Source organism: Pezoporus occidentalis, unplaced genomic scaffold (genome assembly GCF_034315485.1).
Source record: "Pezoporus occidentalis ecotype Australia unplaced genomic scaffold, CSIRO_AGI_Poc_V1 ctg38, whole genome shotgun sequence".
Taxonomy (NCBI): Eukaryota; Metazoa; Chordata; class Aves; order Psittaciformes; family Psittacidae; genus Pezoporus; species Pezoporus occidentalis.
In genome coordinates this window covers 6,547,062-6,567,842 of record NW_026915702.1, presented here as the reverse complement: position 1 = coordinate 6,567,842, position 20,781 = coordinate 6,547,062, and the positions used below count along the sequence as shown (strand labels likewise).

The window sequence follows — 20,781 nt, the reverse complement described above, 5'->3', positions numbered from 1 at the left end:
AAACCTCCAAACATTTCAAAATCAACAGACCTATAACATAATGCAAAGAAGCAGAATCGCTGCTTGTCTTAAATTTCTGCTGCATGTGGAGTTTTAGATTCTGCTCTAATGTGTCACTGAAGTACTTTTTGTGCCTGTTGGTGCTGTGCCTGCATAAAAATCTGATACCATTGCATGTAGATGCACTGAGAAGTGCTGGAGTAATACCATGACATCATGGTGGTTGTTCAGCTGGGCAGATGGGACAGCTGCCTGTATTTTCTGGTTTAGCATTTAGAAGGGTGGATTTTCCAGCCTGTTAGCCAAATCTTAGGCTGTGAGTGTGTTTGCACATGTGTCTACTGTCTCTACTGCTAAAGAATTCCTGAATTACCTTAACAAAACGTTTTATGTAGTTGTAAAGCTATTGTAAAACTCTGTATTCCTATTATGCCTTTTGCAGACGTTTATGAAAGTTTCAGCATTCACAAAACTATAGACTGTAACACATCTAAACTTGTGTGGTGTGCCAGATGCTCACCAAAGCCACTCTATCACTCCCCTTCTCAACAGGGTAGAGAAAATACAACAAAAGGCTCATGGGTCGAGATAAGGGCAGGGAGAGATCACTCACTAGTTACTGTCATGGGCAAAACAGATGTGACTTGTGAAAATTAATTTATCACCAATCAAATCAGAGTAGGATAATGAGAAATAAAAACTAAATCTTAAAATGCCTTCCTCCCACCCCTCCCTTCTTCCTGGGCTCAATTTTATTCCTAAATTCTCTATCTTCTCCCCACCAGCAGTGCAGAGGAACAGGGAATGGGGGTTGTAGTCACTTCATCACACATTGTCTCTGTCCCTCCTTCTTCCTCAGGGGAGGACTCCTCTTCCTCTGCTCCAGCATGGGGTCCCTCCCACAGGAGGCAATTCTCCATGGACTTCTCCAACGCAAGGCTTTCCTATGGGCTGCAGTTCTTCACAAACTTGTCCAGAATGGGTCCCTTTCACTGGATAAATTTAGCATGTGTATTCACATCACAGTTATTTAGAAAGTTATAATGTGGCTATTTCAGCCCTCAAGCCCAGCATGGTTCCAGAATATCTTTCTTTTTTTTGGTTTTTTTTTTCTTTAACATATAATTGACTGTATTGCCAGGCTCTGCATTCCTTAGGGACTTTATCCAAATTAACTATTCTGGAGTTATATTTCTTAAGTTTATCCCAAACAAAAACCAACTGCACTGTGAGATAACGCCAAAACTACCACAGTGGTTGAATAATACAGTGATTAACACTTTACGAATTATAGCTTCATCTGTAGCTTGTTGTCACACAGTGAGGCTCTGTTCAGGTTATCATTTTATTAGGAGTGCTATTCTTTACCCATATGTTTCTGGGACTTCGTGATTTGCCGTTATTCTTTGTATTGCAACAAACTGTGCAAGCCAAAATATGATTCTGTCCTACAGAATTCTGGGATTAATTTTTTGTTCATCAGGGAACAGAGAAGAAATACCGGGAATGCATTGAGAAGCTAAGCGTACAGTAATGTTAAACATACCAGAGATATGAACTGAATTGAAACGCCCAAGTTATCATAAGCTCTCTAACCCTCTCAACTTGGCTGACAGATTGCCTACGTACTTAATTTTTATAACCTTTGTGTGTATTACAAGTTAGCTATATGCGAGTTATGCAACTGCATGTTTAACTCAGGTTAATTCTTCACTTATGTGGATGAAACAACTAATACGTGCACACTTACACTACCTATGACTTTGCTTCTGTGCTAGGGATATATTTTCCTTTAAATTAATTCAGTTCCTTAAAATAACAAAGATATTAATACAAATATTACTATGAAACAGGTTCCAAACTCTGTCTTTTGGAGTGCTGTCATATCTGAGTGTTGGAAATAATGGAAGTTCTCATAATCTCATATTTGAGATATTTTTTCGTATCTCAAATACACTTCTTTTTCAGTAAGTTCTGGTTTTCAGCAGTTCCAAAGAGCAATTAATCAGGCCATTAATTATTCTGACTCTTTTGGGGGTTCAAAAGGCTGTTTAAAGAATACTGTTATTAAGTTCTGCTTCTCTGCATTTTAGGTTGCTGGATGCAGCTTGTATATCCACTTACACGAAGTAGAAAAAAATGTATGTTACAAATATTGTCTACATTTCTCTTTTAGCATCAGTGATGAAGGTGTAGTGCCGTTTGTACAAGGTTCTTCAGGAGCTAAGCTAAGAGAGCTGAATTTGAGTAATTGTATTCATGTCACTGATGCTTCTGTCACAGAAATAGCACAAAGGTAACATGGTCCAGTACAATATTTTTCTAGTGCAATAGCATTGCAGTACATTTCTAATATTCCTAATATTCAGTATATTTCTAATGTTTCTAAAGTTCTTAGTATGTTAATAAATGGATAAAATTATACAGCCAATTGTATATAAAAAATTGTACTAGATAAATGATTAATCCATTTTGGCATCTCTTAAAAAAGATCCATTATATAAAGGGGAATTCATCAATATAAATATGGAAACCTAATAAGACTTAATTTGGGGGGGGGGGGGAAGTGCTTAAATGATGTTTAACAATGACACAACTGCATTAAAACATTAGTATGTATATGTTGTATTTTGTAAATTCAAAAAATACTGATGTCTGCAAAAACAAAAAGCTCTCTGTTGCTGTACCTCTTCAATTCCAGTTCCTCAGAAAGAGCATTGGTATTGGCAATCAAAAGATCATTTTTAAATCTCTAGAGAAGACTGGAGTCAGTCACTTCACTCCTTTCTAGATCTCTCAGTAGGCCCCATTTATGTTTTCATTACAGTACTTGTGAATAATCATAGCATGTTTGCTGGTTAGGCAGGGAATGTGTTCTCTGTTTTAATGATGGATTGTTACCTCTAAGACTCTGATATAGTACTTGAGGAGTCACATATCTTTAAGTCTTCAGGTTTGGTTATGGGAAGATACAGTTTATGGTGCTCACATACACAGTAAAATTCAGTTTTCCATCTACAGTTAGTGAGTGCTGATTTGCAGAACCTGGCAATGTTTTTCCTTGCTGCGTACCATTATTTACATGGCTGTAGCAGGGTATGGGTACAGCCATGGGGTCCTGTATTATGTTGTTGGATTGAGCTTGTAAGTTCCTTTGCTAGATATTAGAGAATTGGAGATGGGGGGAAATAAAACTAATTTTTAAAGTATTTTTATGAAATACAGCTCCTTGATTTCCATATTTTGATTTAATTCTGTTGCTGTTCATCGTATCATAGAATCATAGAATCGTTAGGGTTGGAAAGGACCTTAAGATCATCAAGTTCCAACCCCCCTGCCATGGGCAGGGACACCTCACACTAAACCATTTCATCCAAGGCTTCATCCAACCTGGCCTTGTTTGAAACATTTGTGCATTAAGAGTGGAGTTCTTGGAAGTGCCTATAAAAGGTATAAAAACTTGAGAGTGTTATTTTCATAGATCCCCTGAAAAAAACTTAGCAAGGGTTATTACAAAAATGAACTTGCTATGCTACATTGCTGTAATAAAAGCAGAAAGCTGACACTTGTTTTTCTTTATTTTAGATGTCATGAATTGACCTACCTAAATCTGTGCCACTGTGAAAATGTGACTGATGCTGGAATTGAAGCCTTGGGAAATATGTTGTCATTGATATCCCTTGATATCTCTGGAACCAGAATCTCAGATACGGTATATGTATGATTAAAGAATGAGAAATGTGTTTACTGTTTATCTAAGCTTCCTGAAAAAACAAAGAAGCAATATAAACCCATTTAAAAACCTGCCTGGCTATGAAACAGTGCCGTTAAAAAGTATTTTAGAAACATGTACAGTACAGTATTAGCGCAGGTGTAGGCAGTAACAAATAAAAGGTATTTCTTAAGTCAGACAATTTGGACATTTGAAAGAGAGAAACAGAAATTGCCAGAAAGTTTGGCTGCTATGAAGCTAATCTGAAAAGAATGTTTATTAAGCAGGTATAGTTTTGCTCCAGGAGGATTGGGCCTGAGAAAAACTAGGGAAAAAAACTATTTTTAACATTTAAATTGTGTTTTCCATTAACTAGATTTTATGGTGCAAACTCAGGCATGTTAGCTCTAGCTGAGGCACTGCTGTACACTGCGGTCTAGAAAATAATTGCTAGTGAAGGAACTACTAACAAGGTATCTTCAATGTGTCAAGTTGAAAACACTCTGGAAAGCAAAACAGTGAGTGTGGGAGCCAGGTTAAACGTCACAGACCTCCACATTAGATGTTCTTGTCAGGTCCTGGCTTGTGTGCAGGGTTCAGAGACAGTTCTGCTCTTTCCTCTACTTCTGGATCAAACACTTCACTGAACACAGAAACGCAGGAGAAATCTCATGGAGAAAAGTTCCCATAGGGGCTATTTGCTCAGCCACAATTCAACCAGATTTCTGACCAAGAACTTTATTATTTGTCTCCAATAGAGAGTTTGTGCTCTGTGCAAAAGTAATTAAAATGCCTGAATCTTTTAGAGAGGCCTGAAAATAAAAACCAAAATTAAGCTCAACAAAGAGGGTTGGGAAATTCAAGATCAGAAAAATCATATCTGAATGAAATTTGTGCTGCCTTGAATTTCCATGTTTCAATGTAAATGTTTTCTTTCTCCTTGCCTGCCACAACTAGTCTTTTAAAGTGCTGTCTTGCTTCTTACTCTAGTTTTCACATAGCACAACTCATGACCTCGGCAATAAGCCAAGCTCTTTTGCTTATACTGCATTTCTGAGGCTTTCAGTTTTCTCTCTCCCACAAGACAGATAAATTAAGCCAGAAACTGTCCATTTATCCATTTGTGTGATTTCTGTTCCGATTGCCAGTACTAGCTACAACACTGTTATGGACTTTGCTGTTTGCTGTGTTTGGGTATAAAACATTCATGCATATATAATAAATACATTTTCTAATCTTAAACCATTAATTTGATAAAAGGAAATCTAGAAGTCTGCTTTGTAAGAAGCTGCGATTTGTATGCTTTGACTTTATATTATGCATTTTATTAGCATACAAAGTTGTATTAAGATTTCTTTCAATTTAGACTTAGTAAGTATTGCTTTAAAAATGTAGCACAATGTTTTATGTGCAGTAATCAGCACCATTACTCTGTGCTGATGAAGTATGATAAGGCTCATACACTTTCCTGCAGCCTGTGCAGCAGATCTCTGTTGCTTTTGCTGTCTTGCTATATAGTGTGAAAAATGTAGAATGTACAACATAGATTTGCACTACAAGAGAGAATTTTCCTTTCTGTTTTATTTTCAAATGACAGCAAAATCATTCTGCCCATCAAAGCAGAGCAGAATTTACTACAATAAGTTATGACAGACTTAATCAAAATGGGTTTTTCCACTGTTGGTGCCTTCCTCTTCTGTAGTTGAGGCATCATTTGGTGCCAAATGTGAAATGTTTGTGAAAGTGAATGTTCCCGTTGCAACCTTGTCTTTCATTCAGGAAATTTGTTGCATTTGGAAGAAATCCATTAACTCTTAAAATTGTCCCTGACAAGAGAGCCTTGTTAATATGAAATAAATAAATAAATACCCTGTAGACTCACAGTAATTAAAAACTGCAGTGCTGATAAGAAATACATCAAAGGTATCTCTCATGCTTGGTGAAGTTTTTTATTCTTGTCCTCAGTTTACTCCTCAACAAAAAGACTGGAAATTGAATAAAAATAATCGTTGCATATATTCACATTTTGGTATGGTGTAGAAAGTTATGCATTTTACACAGAAAGAATATGTCTAGGCAAACTTCTAATCACAAGCTAGAATAAGACACGTAATTCGTCATGTTTAAGTTGTATGTGTGTTTAAGTGTCTTGCTGGATAAGTCAAAGACCATTCATTAACAAAACCCAGTATCATTCAATGAAGAGGATGTCAGCTACATGCATGGGAGATACCAGTAGCATAGTGAAGAAGTTACTGCTCTGTTCTCATTAGGACTTTGACTACATTGCTCTTACTTTCATAAAATATATAGCATTAAATAAAAGACCCCACAACTGCATTCTAACCATTAATTTATTCACTCAGTTCCTCCAGCATTCATTCTTTTACATTTCAGAAAATATTTCCCTCTTTAGTAAAAATTGATTTTTTAAAAAAACAAATAACACATTTTCAAGTCTGAATAACTTTTTTTTTAATAGTGGGGATGACATTGGTTCTGGTTTTATCATTCCGGAAGTACTAGAGATCACTTTCTTAACGTTATAAACAACTTAAAAGACACTTGGAAACGAAAAGATTTGCAGCCTAGTGACAGCTTTGAAAAAATCCACAATGACTGAGCAAAGCTGTCAAGTTCTTTGAAAGAACTCCCTTTAAATTCTTTGAGCAAATTCCCTTGTTTTCTAGCTAGTCTGCCACCCCTCATTGTTTCCCCTTGCATTTTGCTCTTCTAAACTCCTTGGAATATAGACCACAGTGTTTTAAATTGTGAGTATGGTGAACATGTTCATGAATGCACAGATAATGCCACAAGTTATTTTAGACATCATTCTGAACTTATTTACAATATATACAAGGAGTTTAAGCTTCCATTGAGGAGCTGGAAACATCATTAGCGTTTAGAACCAAAACCTGTTTATCTTTCCTGTAAAAGCAGCCTCTGCAGAAATGCTTCCATGAGTTTCCCATGCTTCCATAAGCTTTATTCTCATACTGTCCATATTTTTGTTAAAACACTTTGAACTCTTTCTGATGTCTATATGATGCAGCTTTGGCAGCTTTGCTCCAAGGATGAGAGTCTGGAAGTGTGCAGCTGCCTGGTTTTCCTCATTCCAACACAAGCTGCTGGTGCACATAGCCTGGACCACCCATCTTCTTGGGACATTAAAAAGAAAAATAACCATAGAAGTGTCAGGACATTTGAAGAAAGTGCCTTAAATCAAACAGGATTTAGACAAAAAAGTGTAGCAAAGAATAATAGAAGGAATTGTTAAAGAGACTTAGTTAACTCCTGAGTTATGTAGAGTATCGATTAGCAAAAAACTGTAGATGCCCTGACACAGACTCAGGGAAGCTTAATACCACTGATGAATTGTATACAGTGTAATAATGAGAGATAAAAATAGCCTAAAACCTAAAAAATAGGTAGAATACTTAAACATGTGAAGAACCTCGATACACTTCTGAAATAAAAAGATAAAAGAAAATATGAAGTATATAGAGAAATATTCTTTGCTTTTACATTTTCTTCTGCAATGACTGGCATACATGGAAGTTCTCTTCTGATAATCTAAGGCCCAATTCTCACTTCTGGTTGAAAATGCCTCCTCAAGAATTATTTGTGGCACCAAGTCAGCTAATCAGGCACAGGTTTTTTGTGTGCTGTGTGTGTAGTTACTCTTTAAAGTAAAGTGCTCTTTAAACTGGGGATAATTTCTCATTAGGAACTCTGGAGTAGTGCTTATATAGCTGTATAAACAGCTCAACTTTCTTTTCTTATGTGTTTGTACTTAATGATCTTCAGGTCCTGGCTGGTCCTGAAGGTGTAGATTCAACATAAATATTTACTAATATCTTAATAATAAAAAACCCAAACTAAAAGTGACATTTTGGATTTCCACAGTTATCTAGAATAATTTCTTTGCACTCTTTGTGGGATTCTGAGTCAACAGTGACTTGATCCATAGCCTGTATTCACATTTTGGTCTACTAGAAAATTAGGCCAAGACTGAGGAAGAGTGTTGTGAAGGTTAAGAAAATAATATTATCAGGTCTAGCAGATATAACTAGCAACAGACTGCAAATGAATTAGTTGCATTTGATTTCCAAAGGAAAAGACGTGACAAGTCACACACATTCCCATGGCAGGGAAAAGGAAATGCTGACGTATGTTAAAGTGGGCTTCAAGTTCAGATGTTAGCACTCCAGTTGGCTTGGGAGGATAGAGAAAGAGATAATTTAGCTTAGAGACTTAGAAACTTAATTCTGCATAAGGACAGGAAATACTAACACAGAAGATTTTTACAATCAATGCCAGATATGCAAACGCCTTGCGTTCCAATGCAAATGAGTAGGAATTAAAGGTACTTATCAATGATGAAAATTGGTCTCAATGTTTTTATAGGACATTTTGTTACAAGGGATGCCCTGTTGTCTGGAGTTAGTGTCAAGAAACATTGGCATCTGTATCCCAGAAGTTATGATCTGGTCCAACTGCAAATGGTGTTAGGTACAGAAAGTCATTTTTATAGCATGCATTATACACAAAGTCATCTAGGGGGATTTCTGCATTGCAATACAAAAATGTTTCTACAGTTCCTGTAAACAGATCTGACCCACCCTTATCTTAGCTCAGGTATTGGAAACAGTATGGCTACATTTGCCTAAGGGCTTAACCATTTTCCAGAAGGTTTTCACTATCTGAAGCTGAGCTGAACTTCATTCTGCCACATATGTATTGTTATGTATTGATACTGTATGATAGGAATTACAATCTTCTCTTGTGTTTGATCCATGAAACAGGTGTCTGACTGAGGCTAATCTGTGCAGAAATCTGAACATTTTAGAGGATAAGCTGAATTATTTAATATTAAATGGCTCAGAAATGGAAGGTAGGAGTTGCCTCTGAAGAGCTGTCTTCCAAGATTGGAGTCACTTTGAGTTCAACCTATTGGAGTATGAACAGGAAGTAGCATCTGTGTATCTTTGGAACATAAGGATACATTACAGATGCTGACCTTTAAGGTTGTAAACATGTGAACAAAAGACTCAGAAGCTGAAAATAGTGTAGCACATGGTTATTGTTAGCCAGAGTTGGTACATTCTTTGCAGTCTGCACTTGAAAGGCAGGGACTTTCAGCTTGTGAATATAAATGACAAAGAGTTGTTCTTTGGTATGCCATAGCCACAGATGACTCTAGCAAGTGAAGACCCTCACCACCTGGTACAGTTGATACTTATTTTCTCATCTACAAAAGCCATGGTGGAATAATAATAAGTGATGTCCTGCAATTATTTGTAGGCTTAATGCAATGAAGTAAATGAAACAGAACAAAAATGTAAAAATTGCTTGAAAAAAAAAAAGCTCTTTTGAGGAATAAGAAGTTTATTTTAAAGTTGTTTTCTAAATGGAAATGGTAGTATACATTCTAAAAGATGAAAGACAAAAAAGTCTTCTCTTTCTCCATGGCAACAGAGATTGATCCAAGATACGCACAGTTATTTCTGTATGTTAAATGGGAAATATGTTTTTGGAGACACATAGAGTGGGTGATTCTAATCTGTATGTCACGCAGTATTTGTTTTGCTAGCATCTATTTCCAGGAGTTCCAATGACAATACGATAACTCTGACCATATCTTTCAAAAATGTCTGGAGGCTTAGTATGGAAAATAAAAGTCTACAGAAGGAGGTCAGAATCCTGGATGGGGATACTGATATTATTTATCAGGGAATACTACTGTATAACTCAGGAAGTCTGATAAAACTAGTGATGATTGTCTGCTTTGTATATATGCTAAATAAAAAAAAAATAGTTAAAAATGTCATATAGATTAGACTTCCAGTGTAGGGCTTGTTTGAAGAGGATTATTCTTGGAAATACAAGAGTTTCATGATTTTTCTATAGGCAGTTCCTAATGACATTCCTTGTCTTCCTTCTCTTTTCCCCTCCTCAAATCTGGAATTATTAATGAAATGCCTCAAAGGAGACCTTGATTTTCATTGAAAAAGAAAAAATAGTTGTTCTGTGAATCGGTGTCACTCCAGTCATATAAAATGATTATAAATTAATTCATAGCAGCATTAGTTGTCACAAATCTTTATAATATTCTTTAGTGTTTCATTAACAACTGCATTAATGTGGTGCCACTTTTAAACAAAGAAAAATGCAAGAAGAAATTATGTCTATAAGGTCACACCTATCACTATCAGTCTCTGCTGTAAGAAATTCAAGTTCTGACATAAACCCATTTGGGGTTTAAATACATAACTGGCTTTTTGTCTTGCTCTGGTCAACAAGAAATTGTCAGCTGTAGATTTTCATGGAGCTGTTGAAAGTTACGCTCCCTACGTAACTGCATCTGCGGAGGAAAATGCAAATGTCTTTGTTTTCAGAAGTAGCCAGGGTTGCAAATCTCTTTCATTGTTCCATTTTGGTTTTATCCAGCCTGGGAGATTTCAGGAATTTGCAAAATTTGAACTCCAGCCGCACTCTTCCAGCATTATCATTGCAGTCCACATCTGGATTCCAGACACTAGTTAGATGAGCTTATTTTTTCAAGATGATATTTCCCCTCTGTGCAGTGCTGTTCACTGCCTAATTGTAGATAACTTTTTAGCCATATGGGCTAAAGTGATAACTTTGTTTTTCAGTAAAGTTTATTTTATTGGTATGAAGCACAGAGATGTTCTGCTTGTGACTATCAAAATACATTCTACAAAATCAGCATTTCATTCTCAGATTAGAGAGTTTAGGATCAGAACATGGTCCTGTTTCCTGGTGTGCAAGCTGTAAAAATCATGAAGCATCTTCAGAGCCTTTTGCACTGCTAAAATAGGAATTTACCAATGTTTTCACCTCCCTGTTGTCTACAATTTGGGGGTTGTTTGTGCACCTGTGGGTGTGATTGCACCATTTCAAACATTGTCTTGTACCACAGCTGTAGCCATGAAGACCTGACTGTTAAGCAGATCATAAAGGCAGCAATTTTAAGATTTTATAATAGCAAATAGTGTTTTGTTCTTCCAACAAGAAAAAAATGCAAAAAAGTTCTTTCAATCCCAAATTTTGAAAGAGATCTGTAATTGTGTTTTCCTTTATGAGAGTCCTGGTCTGTGTCCTGTGGGAGTATTTCACACCCGGCTACTTTTCTTCAGTTTCTGTCTTTCTGAACAGGGAGGAAAACCTAATTTTTGCCTTTTCGATTGAATTATTTCTCCAAAGAATTCTAAACCCCTGTACATACTTCAAGCAAAAATAGGAAGTTAAACTATAAGCATTCTGCTGAGGACAATGTCTTAAAAGGTGCTGTAATTCTTAGAAGCTTTAATATACAGGCACCATATATTATTGACCATCTTGACATAATTACATATAATTTGCATGTATTGATTTTTAAGATTATCTGGATTTTTTTAGGGTTTGAGGACTCTTGGCTACCAAGGAAAAATAAAGGAACTTTCTATATCAGAATGCAAAAACATCAGTGATACTGGGATTCAGGTAAAACTTCACCTCTTCTCTTGGTGGTTCCTGGGAGCCTCTCTATTTCTTATAATTAACCGTGTTCAAAACTGATCTTATTTCATCATTCGTTCTTCATTACACTGTTCTACACTCTTGCTCTACTTCAATTTGTTTCTGTATTTTCCTCATTTCTTCCATGAACTTTAATGCATCTTGAATCCCACTTGACTCTGAAATTCACTCTACAAGAGCCTAAATTTCTGATGAATTGTACTGTGCAAACTGCAGTCTAAGTTGCTGGTGCAATTATTTCCTTCTTGCTCTACAAATCCTTCACCAATGTCTATCTATCTAAACCAAACTTTTCCCATCACTGGTTTTCAGGTTTTGCTTTCTGCTTCTTTAGTTACTGATTTGTTGAATGCCATATTTAGATGATGCAGCATGCCTCGCTCAATGGAATAGTTGAATTACTTTTAGTCTTGAATCTGGGGGTTGATCATGAACCCATGAGTGTGACTGCACCATTTCAAATGTTAGTTCCTCATGTGCTGCTGATACATTGCTACACACCATTATCTCTTAGTGACACAAAAATATGTCTCAATTTGCCTCTAACCGCATATTTCTTACTAGCATAAATGGCATGATTACTGTTATAAAAAAACCCCAAAATATATTTCAATAAGAAATGCATGTACATCTTCTCTAGATTGGATAGATGTCTTAGCTGTTTTATGGGAAAAATAACACAAATTGCACTGTGCCCTTATTTGAATAAAACCTTTACAGAAGCATCAAATGAGTAATTTAGTCAAATCTAACCAAATTAATATCAAACTAATCTGCTATAAAATGGACTCCATGTCTTTGAAACTACTCGTTTGAAATACTGACTTCTTATTCTAAAAACCTCATCACTGTCACAGCAAGACTTTGATTGAATCTCACTAAACTTCTTTTTTTCTGTTATTTTTCTTTTTAAAATTACATGCAGTGGGTTTGAAATGTAAATATTGGATCTGTGCAATATAAACCCAGATACTGTTCTTAAAATAGAAAGATTAGATTAAACCATGCATTTTTATAGTGTTCTGCTCTCATATTTAGCCTATGAGCTTAGAAATAATTTTTATAAAGTAACCACACAGGAAATTAATTAATTTGTATAAAGGCAACTTTCAGATGGAAGTTGCCACAAAATCAGTTATTTACGTGGATGATAACTTAAAAAGTTACACAGTGAGAAAATGCTCTCTCTTTTGCATAATCAGCAGCTATCACAGAGCTGTTAGTACTAATACAAAATTTGAATTTCATTTTACAATGTTTATGGGGTTTTTAATATTTCTGCTTACTGACTCTCGCTTTTGTTTAATGAGTGTCAACTCATTTAATGAGGCTTGCCCTCCAAACACCTAGATGATGTACACTATCATAGCAGCAGTAACTACACTTAGATGACATACTATCATAGCAGCAGTAACTACATGCTAAATTCTTATTTATTAGTACTTATTCTCTTGTTTTGGTAAAATGAGTTATTTGGTGTTACTGTAATTCTTTTTCTGGGTAAAGCATTGCACTCACACTGGAGAAGATGCAGAGAGGGTAATAGGGATGATCAGAGGCATGGTACAATCTCCATAAAAGGAACAGATAAGTAAGCAAGGAAGCTGCTGTCTGGGAGGGGGGTGGTTGAGGGAATACGCTGTGATCTCTTCAATCACATGGCATGAAAAGGGTGGAAAGGGGTCAGTGTTTGCTGTTTACTTCATACGTAATTTAGTGGACGTGTAATGAACCTAGTTTGAATATTCATAATGAAGAAAAGTATGGTTTCTAAAATGTATACTTAAACTGTGAAATTCCTTATCCTTATCACAGGTTGTTTGAATTTTACCTAAATCCTTATGGAGATTTGACAAACTCAATATAATTGCATAGATTTACCGCTGTGTTTCAGAAGAATATAAGAAATAAACACTAGTCAGTAACTTTGCAGTAGAAAAAAGAACCATCCATCTCTTTAGGAGGGAGAGAGGATTCACATCCAAATAAGAGCACTTTTTTCTGTAACTGAGAATTGTTCCTAGTCATATGTAACAAAAATGCTGAAGTCATGATTTTTTGATTGTATGAATTTCATGCCCATAAACAGTTGCAGATCATGAGGCTACGGGTACAGGCAATGCCATCACATAATCCCAGTCTTCAGCTTCTACATTTTTTCCATTATAAAGCTGCAACATTCATAATTTTATCACCATATATATAAGAATGAGTCAGTTGTTGCTGTACCACAAGGGATGCATCTGGATTGAATCTTGTTACTCAACATACACGTCAGGCCATTAGGATTTGCTTCTTTAGGAATAATTCTGACTTGCCTTCCGTGAATGTTCTGTGTAAAAAAGTTCCATGTTTTTAACCAGAACAATGACCAAGTATGTATATCTTATGTACCTCATGGAAAGTCGTGTAGTGCCAGTGCTAATGCTTTTAGAGGAGAATAATCACTTCTGCGTTGTGCTGTGCTTATGGATAAGAAGCTATTTCACTTGTCTTACCGTATAAAGTAAGTTCAAAACAAAGACTATGGAAAAAGGAGTGTTTATTCTTTCCTGGTCTGACATATAAATTTAAACTTTTTGAGGAAGAAAGCAGCAGCAGGGTGTACATGCAGAAGTTACAGAAGCCATATTGTCATGGATCTAGGGAGGGCAGGAGAAAGAGGAGGTATGAAGTAACTCAAAACAAAATGGCAAGTCCTTTTTTGTAAGTTGAATCTATAAATAACCTCTCATATGTTATGAGGTTATGGAAATTTGTAGAGACTAACCCCATTGTATGCTGCATGACTTGGTTCTACTTTGATTATATAAAGAATATTTAAATTATGTGAAAAGAAAATGCATATTAAGAGAGGTTTTCTAACACTGTGAAGGTAAGTTGCTGGAAAGTTATAAAATAGCTAAGTAATATAACTGAAAACTATATAAACAGAAATAACGTGGACTGTACAGTGTTAATTCTTTTATTCGTCCCCAGCCATTATTACAGTATGTAAATGCTTATGTGGTCACATATTTTGTAAATAGAATCTTTGCTTATTCATAACTCAGGTAATGCTCACGTAATGAGCAGCAATTCAGCATTTCATGTTTCCTTTGATGTTTGTGTGTGTCTTCAGACCTTATTTACACAGAATTACAATTGTGTAAATAAGGTAGAAAATGATGTTGTTTCCTTCATATGGTATTTGATTCTTTGTAGTTTGAATGTTTTGCAAACATTGTTTATCTTCCCAACCTCTGCCATTGTTTTCTTTATAGACAGAGGATACAGAGATGAAGAAAGCAAACAAAGCTCTGTTCCCTTTGATTGCAAATATAATTTTAGTGCTCTTTGCAAAATAATGTTGGGGTAGACTAAAAGTTAAGAGCAAATTCAGAATGTAACTTCGAAGGGTATTAAAAATATTTCTGTAGGCAAACTATGCCAGTAAAAACAAGATAAACGTATCACACAGGCACTGAAATCTTGGCTTCAGCTTGTGTTACATACCCTAGCTGAGAATGTTGTGATTAAGCCATCACATCTGAGGTCTAATTCTGAAGGGAGTGCAGTTGCTTTTACACATGAATAAAACCAGTTCGGTTACTGAGATTAGAATGTTTCTCTATTACAGGTAACAAACAGCCTGTAGAGCGAAGTTTGAAGTAGGAAAGGTACAGAAGCCAATTAATACAAATTCTGAATTGTCCACTGACAATTCTGAATTCTGGTCTATGAACCAAATTTCTGACTTAATAAAAGGCTTTGCATCTGTTTGGGTAAGATTCATGAAAATCACACAGAATCATGTAGTTTTTGATCATAACTACGCTAAAATTTTCCAGTGATCAACCATACGTTAGTGTCAGAGTTCCTCCTGTTAGAGGCAATAACCTACAGGACTTTCTTCAGAATGATAGATATGTAATATTTGTGCATGATAGATATGTGGATTTGTGTGTCTCCATGTGCATGCACGTGTGCTATTTCTCCTTGTGGTCTTTTGTCTGTTTCCTTCAGGACTAATTCTGGAACGTTTTGAAAAGGTTCATGCAACAGTGTTTGGTTTTTATTCACTCTACTACACAAGTATTTCCTTCTTTGCCTACAGAGGTAGAATTTCCATTCCAGTAAATGACAAATTACACTGGCCTTAGGCCAAGATAAGCAGGCCTGGAAGATCAGCTCAGTGGCAAATTTAAGGCGTTTTACCATGGTTTTAGGGTGGAAAAGACAGAAGATGGACATCACAGGAGATATTCTCAGGGAAGATAAAGCTTTGTTTGAGCTGCAGAATGTTCTGTGGTGTTCACATCACGGCACTGTTAGATGACAAAATATGATTTTAGGTTGCTTGGTTCTTGAGTTAACAATTCTGCAGGCTCTTGAAGAGAAGGTTTGCACAAACACAAACTAGGGTGCACCTTCTTCTTCTGTAGGCCTAAGTGGATGTTTCCAGCTTTGAAAAAGATTCAGGCCAAAAGGCAAAGAAAGTTGCAGAGCGCAAAAGGAGAAAAGTGCATTTTATGAATCTATGTGGCCTTTCATAGAAGTTTAATTACAAACAATAAATGTGCATAGTATGCCAAAGTTATAACTACTCATGTTTCATGAAAAGCAAAGTTTTAGGTGGGATTCTCTGATGCTATTTAAAATATATACTTTAATGTGCATTTTGCAAAAAAATTTTATTCATACGATCACCTGCAAGGGTGCAAGTATCAAACATAAGATGAAAAACACATGAACACATTGAGTTGGTTAAATTGTCCCTTTGGTCTTTTTAGTTGGCCTTGTAAGGGCAAACAAAGTATTTATGTAAAAGTTTAAAACCTCATGTAGAAGCTGGAATATCTTAATAGCAGTTGTAGTAAGAATAACACTACCTTGCACCTATTTATCACTTGCCATCTGCAGGTCACCAAAATGTTTTGGAAACAGCTCTTGCAATTTCATAATCCCCACTAAATTTTACAAGCTCAGAAATCTCACTGAATGCTTTTCTCTGTTATTTCCCAAGATAGAGTCATAGAATACTTAAGGTTGGAAAGGACCTTAAGAGCATCTAGTTCCAACCCCCCTGCCACGGGCAGGGACACCTCACACTAAACCATGTCACCCAAGGCTCTGTCCAACCTGGCTTTGAACACCGCCAGGGATGGAGCATTCACAGCTTCCCTGGGCAACCCATTCCAGTGGCTCACCATCCTCACAGTAAAGAGCTTATTCCTTATATCCAATCTAAACTTCCCCTGTTCAAGTTTGAACCCGTTACCCCTTGTCCTGTCACTACAGTCCCTAATGAAGAGTCCCTCTCCAGGATCCCTATAGGCCCCCTTCAGATACTGGAAGGCTGCTATGAGGTCTCCACGCAGCCTTCTCTTCTCCAGGCTGAACAGCCCCAACTTTCTCAGCCTATCTTCATACGGGAGGTGCTCCAGTCCCCTGATCATTCTTGTGGCCCTTCTCTGGACTTGTTCCAACAGTTCCATGTCCTTTTTATGTTGAGGACACCAGAACTGCACACAATACTCCAGGTGAGGTCTCACAAGAGCAGAGTAGAGGGGCAGGATCACCTCCTTCGACCTGCTGGTCACGCTCCTTTTGATGCAGCCCAGGATACAGTTGGCTTTCTGGGCTGCAAGCGCACACTGACGGCTCATGTTCATTTTCTCATCAACCAACACCCCCAAGTCCTTCTCCACAGGGCTGCTCTGAATCTCTTCACTGCCCAATCTGTAGTTGTGTCTGGGATTGCTCCTACCCAGGTGTAGGACCCTGCATTTGGCACGGTTAAACTGAGCTGGAATTTAAGTCAGTAGGATCTGCAGGTGATCATTCACCCTGAAAATGAGGATAGAAATAGTAGTCCACAGGTATCGCAGCAGGAATTGCAGGGCATTTCAGACACAGCTAACTAGCCTGAATTCCACAGAGTGAATCAGAACCCAGAATTCCCGAGTGATAGTCCTGTGATCCTTACCCATTGCTTTCTAAGAAAAGAATGTCATTTATACAGATACAGATGTTTGTTCATTTAAAACAAAACAAAGCAATCAAAAAACCCTAAAAACCAAAAACAACACCCCCCCAAAAAAAAAATTCAACAAAAAAAGCGAGAAAAGTTAATATACAAAAATATGGGTATTTTCAGAGTAGAAAAAAAATGTATTTGGGGTTAGTCCTTTAGGCACACATCTTTATGTTGTGGGTTGTATTCAATCCAAAGAATACAAATTCAACATACTTTAATATATACAGTGGAACTTACATGAATGTTAGTCTAATGAACACACAGTATAATATATAGGCAATGGAAAACAGCTTCTCAATGCATCTCTTCTTTTTCTAGTGACAGTCACAGCCAACAGCTGAATGTCATCACTACTAAATAATGTCATCACTACTAGAAAACTGAAATGCCTGGAGTGGATCAAAGGATTGATGTAAATGCATTGTAAATTAAGAAAAAAACGACTAGGCACATCACCTAAGAATGATCGATTGGTTTGTCCCTCTTTCAGGAGTTCTGCAAGGGCGCAAAATACCTGGAGCACTTCCATGTCTCCTGCTGCTCTCAGCTGACAGATGAAGCTGTGAAGGCATTGGCATTTCACTGCCAGAGACTAACATCAGTCAACCTAGCGGGTTGCCCAAAGGTATGGGTAAGAAATGGGGCACTGGTTCTGGGATTGCTATTGCAAAGAAGTACTTAGTGTTTCCTTCAGAAATGTGACCTGCTGGCATCTGTGTCTTTGTCACAATTCTACACTATACTCAACTCATTTATAAGTCAGAGCTTAAGTTCAGCTGATTTTCCATAAATTTGAAGTTCTGAGGCTTGGCTCATGAGAGTGTTTGGCGTTCTTCTAATGGTTGCAGTTACATAAAGGTGTCTGTGCTGTATCAGATAAAAGTTTGTCTCTCCAGGGGCTGACATCTAGGGAAGGGTGGAGAGAGAAGTGTTTTAGTGACACTTCCTGCAAATACTCTCTCAGCTTCTGGTGGTTTGGGTGCTTCTGAAGTGTGGTGTCTTTGTTTTAATAACTCTCGGTATTTTTGCTCTTTCTGAACCCAGGTACAGCATAAACTGGGACATGAGAACTCCGTAACTATGGCTTTATGGAATCATTAGAATAGTTTGGTTTGGAAGGGACCTTCAAAGGTTATCTGCTTCAACTCCCCTGCAATGTGCAGGGACGTCTTCAACTGCATCAGGTGCACAGAACCACATCCAGCCTGGCCTTGAATATTTCCAGGGATGGTGCATTCACCACCTCTCTGAGCAATCTGTGCCAGTATTTTACCACCCTTGTAAAGAATTTGGCAGGGCAGTGGCTACCTTGAATGTAGTAATAGTGCCTAAAAAATTGATGCACTCAGATGTAAATCCATGTTTAATTATTTTGAAAATTCTAAGCCTAAGAAATTAAGTCCTTTGGAAAATAAAGTGATGAGGTAGTTGGGTAACTTATACCTATGGAGAAGAGTCTTCCCCAGGCTCAGGCTGCTTTTTTTTACAGTCAGTGGAGAGAAGCGTTCCTACAGTCAGGAAACCTTTCCTCAGTGCTTTGAGAAGCCCTGTCTCTCTGGTGACTACTAGAAGGATACTCAGAATAATAGTCATCCCAGGGATATATTAATATTCCCTTCGTATCCAAGTTAATGTGACAATTTTGCTAGTGGTCCCCAGTGTGCTTTGGTGAGTCTGATGTACTGTATTGTGTTTAGGAGGTATTTATTACCAATAAACTGATGGGCAGTTGCAGCCATTTTCAAGTAACTAACATCTCTCCAGGACAGCTGCTCAAATATTTTCATTCAGAATGTCCAGATATCCAACCCCCACACACAATTGTTTCCAGACATTACTTTATTTAGATTAAGATTAATCCATACTGAAAGAGTTCCTCTTTACCATGAGCTTATCCTGCAGCATTTTTGTTTCCTAGTTTTTTATATCATTTCTCTTTTATTAAAGTCTCACATCTCAGTGATCATTTTCCTGTATCAGAATGTGTGTTCCTTTTTTAAATTAATGCTGTTATAAAGGCCTAAATCTTCTTTCTTGTACTTTCTCACTTAATATGTCTGGCTTTTGTGCATCTAGTTATTTCTATGCTTTTAAGTATTTTATTTAATAGCAACAAACAAAGACTGACTGCAGTTTGGCAATAAGCTTCAAATGCAATTTTTAAAATGCTGATTTATTCTTTTTAATTTAATAGAAATACTTGTGGTGATGTTGCTTCATCACTCTCAAGTGAGCAGAACAATTTTCTTACCAGTTTTGAGAAAGTTCATTTTGAACTATTCTTTAAAATTTCACCATACTCATTGGACCATTTCCCTCTTTATCCCACTGAAGTGCCCATGTCCTATTTCCTTCCCCAATGTTTGCAGCCATCACTTGTCCCTGCTTTCCTCCTCTCCAGCACCTATCTCCATAACCCTTGACTATCCTTTCAGCCCTCTTATTCACTGCAGTGGCTGAATACAGCCACCTAGCCAAGTAGTTTGAGATGACTTGGATGGCTGCTTAGCCAGCCCGAAATTACAGAGGCTTTGATCAAGTTGTTTGCCTTCCAAAGGTTCATAAGAGTCTCAGCTTCTAGGCCAAAATCCACAGGCTGTGTTTCAGATCTGGTAGGCCAAGGAAGTTGCTCCATGTCTTACAAAAGTCCTGGGTTTGTATCTTACAGTTACCTACTGCACATCATTAATTGTTATATATATGGGTCTCAATCTCCTGTATCCTTCACTTTTAGATGGACATTAATCTGTTTTTCCATAATAACAGCAATAATAGAAATTGTGCATGAAGATCTTCCCAAGGGAATTGAAGTTAGGTAGTGCTGCAACCAGTCTTCTCTGCCATGCTTTCCACTTCACCTTATGTACTAACACAGGAAAACAAATAAAAACAAATGGCAATAAATACATTTAGGCTGGAAACCAGAAGAGTTTCTGGTTATCAGAACAGTGATTTGTAAACCAACATTCTGGGAAGGGAGACAGGGGCAAAGTATTAATGTTAGGATGGCTCTTAGCAAGGGAATGAACTGGGCCGTGTTTTGTAGTTCCTGCAAACGGGAACAAGAAGTAGACTCAGTGACTGACTGACACCAATTTGACCAACAAATCTTCTTCCAACACTTTGTTTCTAGATGGTCTTTTCTGTAAACGGTTTTAAAGCCAATCTGTTAACTGCTAATACCCTACTATTTTGAGAAAAGAACATCAAGATTCTTCATAATAAACCTACACTGGGTTTACAAGTCTTTTTCTGACTTGAATCCAGCTTGCAACTGCACAAAATGAGATGAGTACACCTGTGGATGTTAAAAGTAATGGGTCTTTAAAATCCTTTGGCAATCTCTGGTGTAAATTGAGGGGATCCAGCTGCTAAGAAGGGAAATATTTTCCACTCAGAGACTGTTTAAAATGGTCAAGAGTTTAAAGTAAGAATGAACCTGTTCCAAAGGATAAATGTCAGTATGTCTGACACTCACATCCTACGGCACCAGCTACATTATATTAAA

The 20,781-nt window shown here is 37.0% G+C and overlaps 1 protein-coding gene across 6 annotated transcripts in view; it reads left to right on the top strand.

Moving 5' to 3' along the window:
• The window catches only part of FBXL13 (F-box and leucine rich repeat protein 13), an 85,037-nt gene that overhangs the window by 54,337 nt on the left and 9,919 nt on the right, over positions 1-20,781 (top strand). For 5 of the 6 annotated variants that reach the window (XM_062632021.1, XM_062632023.1, XM_062632022.1 and 2 more), the window contains 4 exons: positions 2,177-2,296; positions 3,586-3,712; positions 11,135-11,218; positions 17,764-17,898. In XM_062632021.1, the coding sequence (XP_062488005.1) occupies positions 2,177-2,296; positions 3,586-3,712; positions 11,135-11,218; positions 17,764-17,898 (466 nt within the window). The remainder of the gene's footprint in view (positions 1-2,176; positions 2,297-3,585; positions 3,713-11,134; positions 11,219-17,763; positions 17,899-20,781) is intronic. The other variant, XM_062632024.1, reaches the window with a different exon arrangement.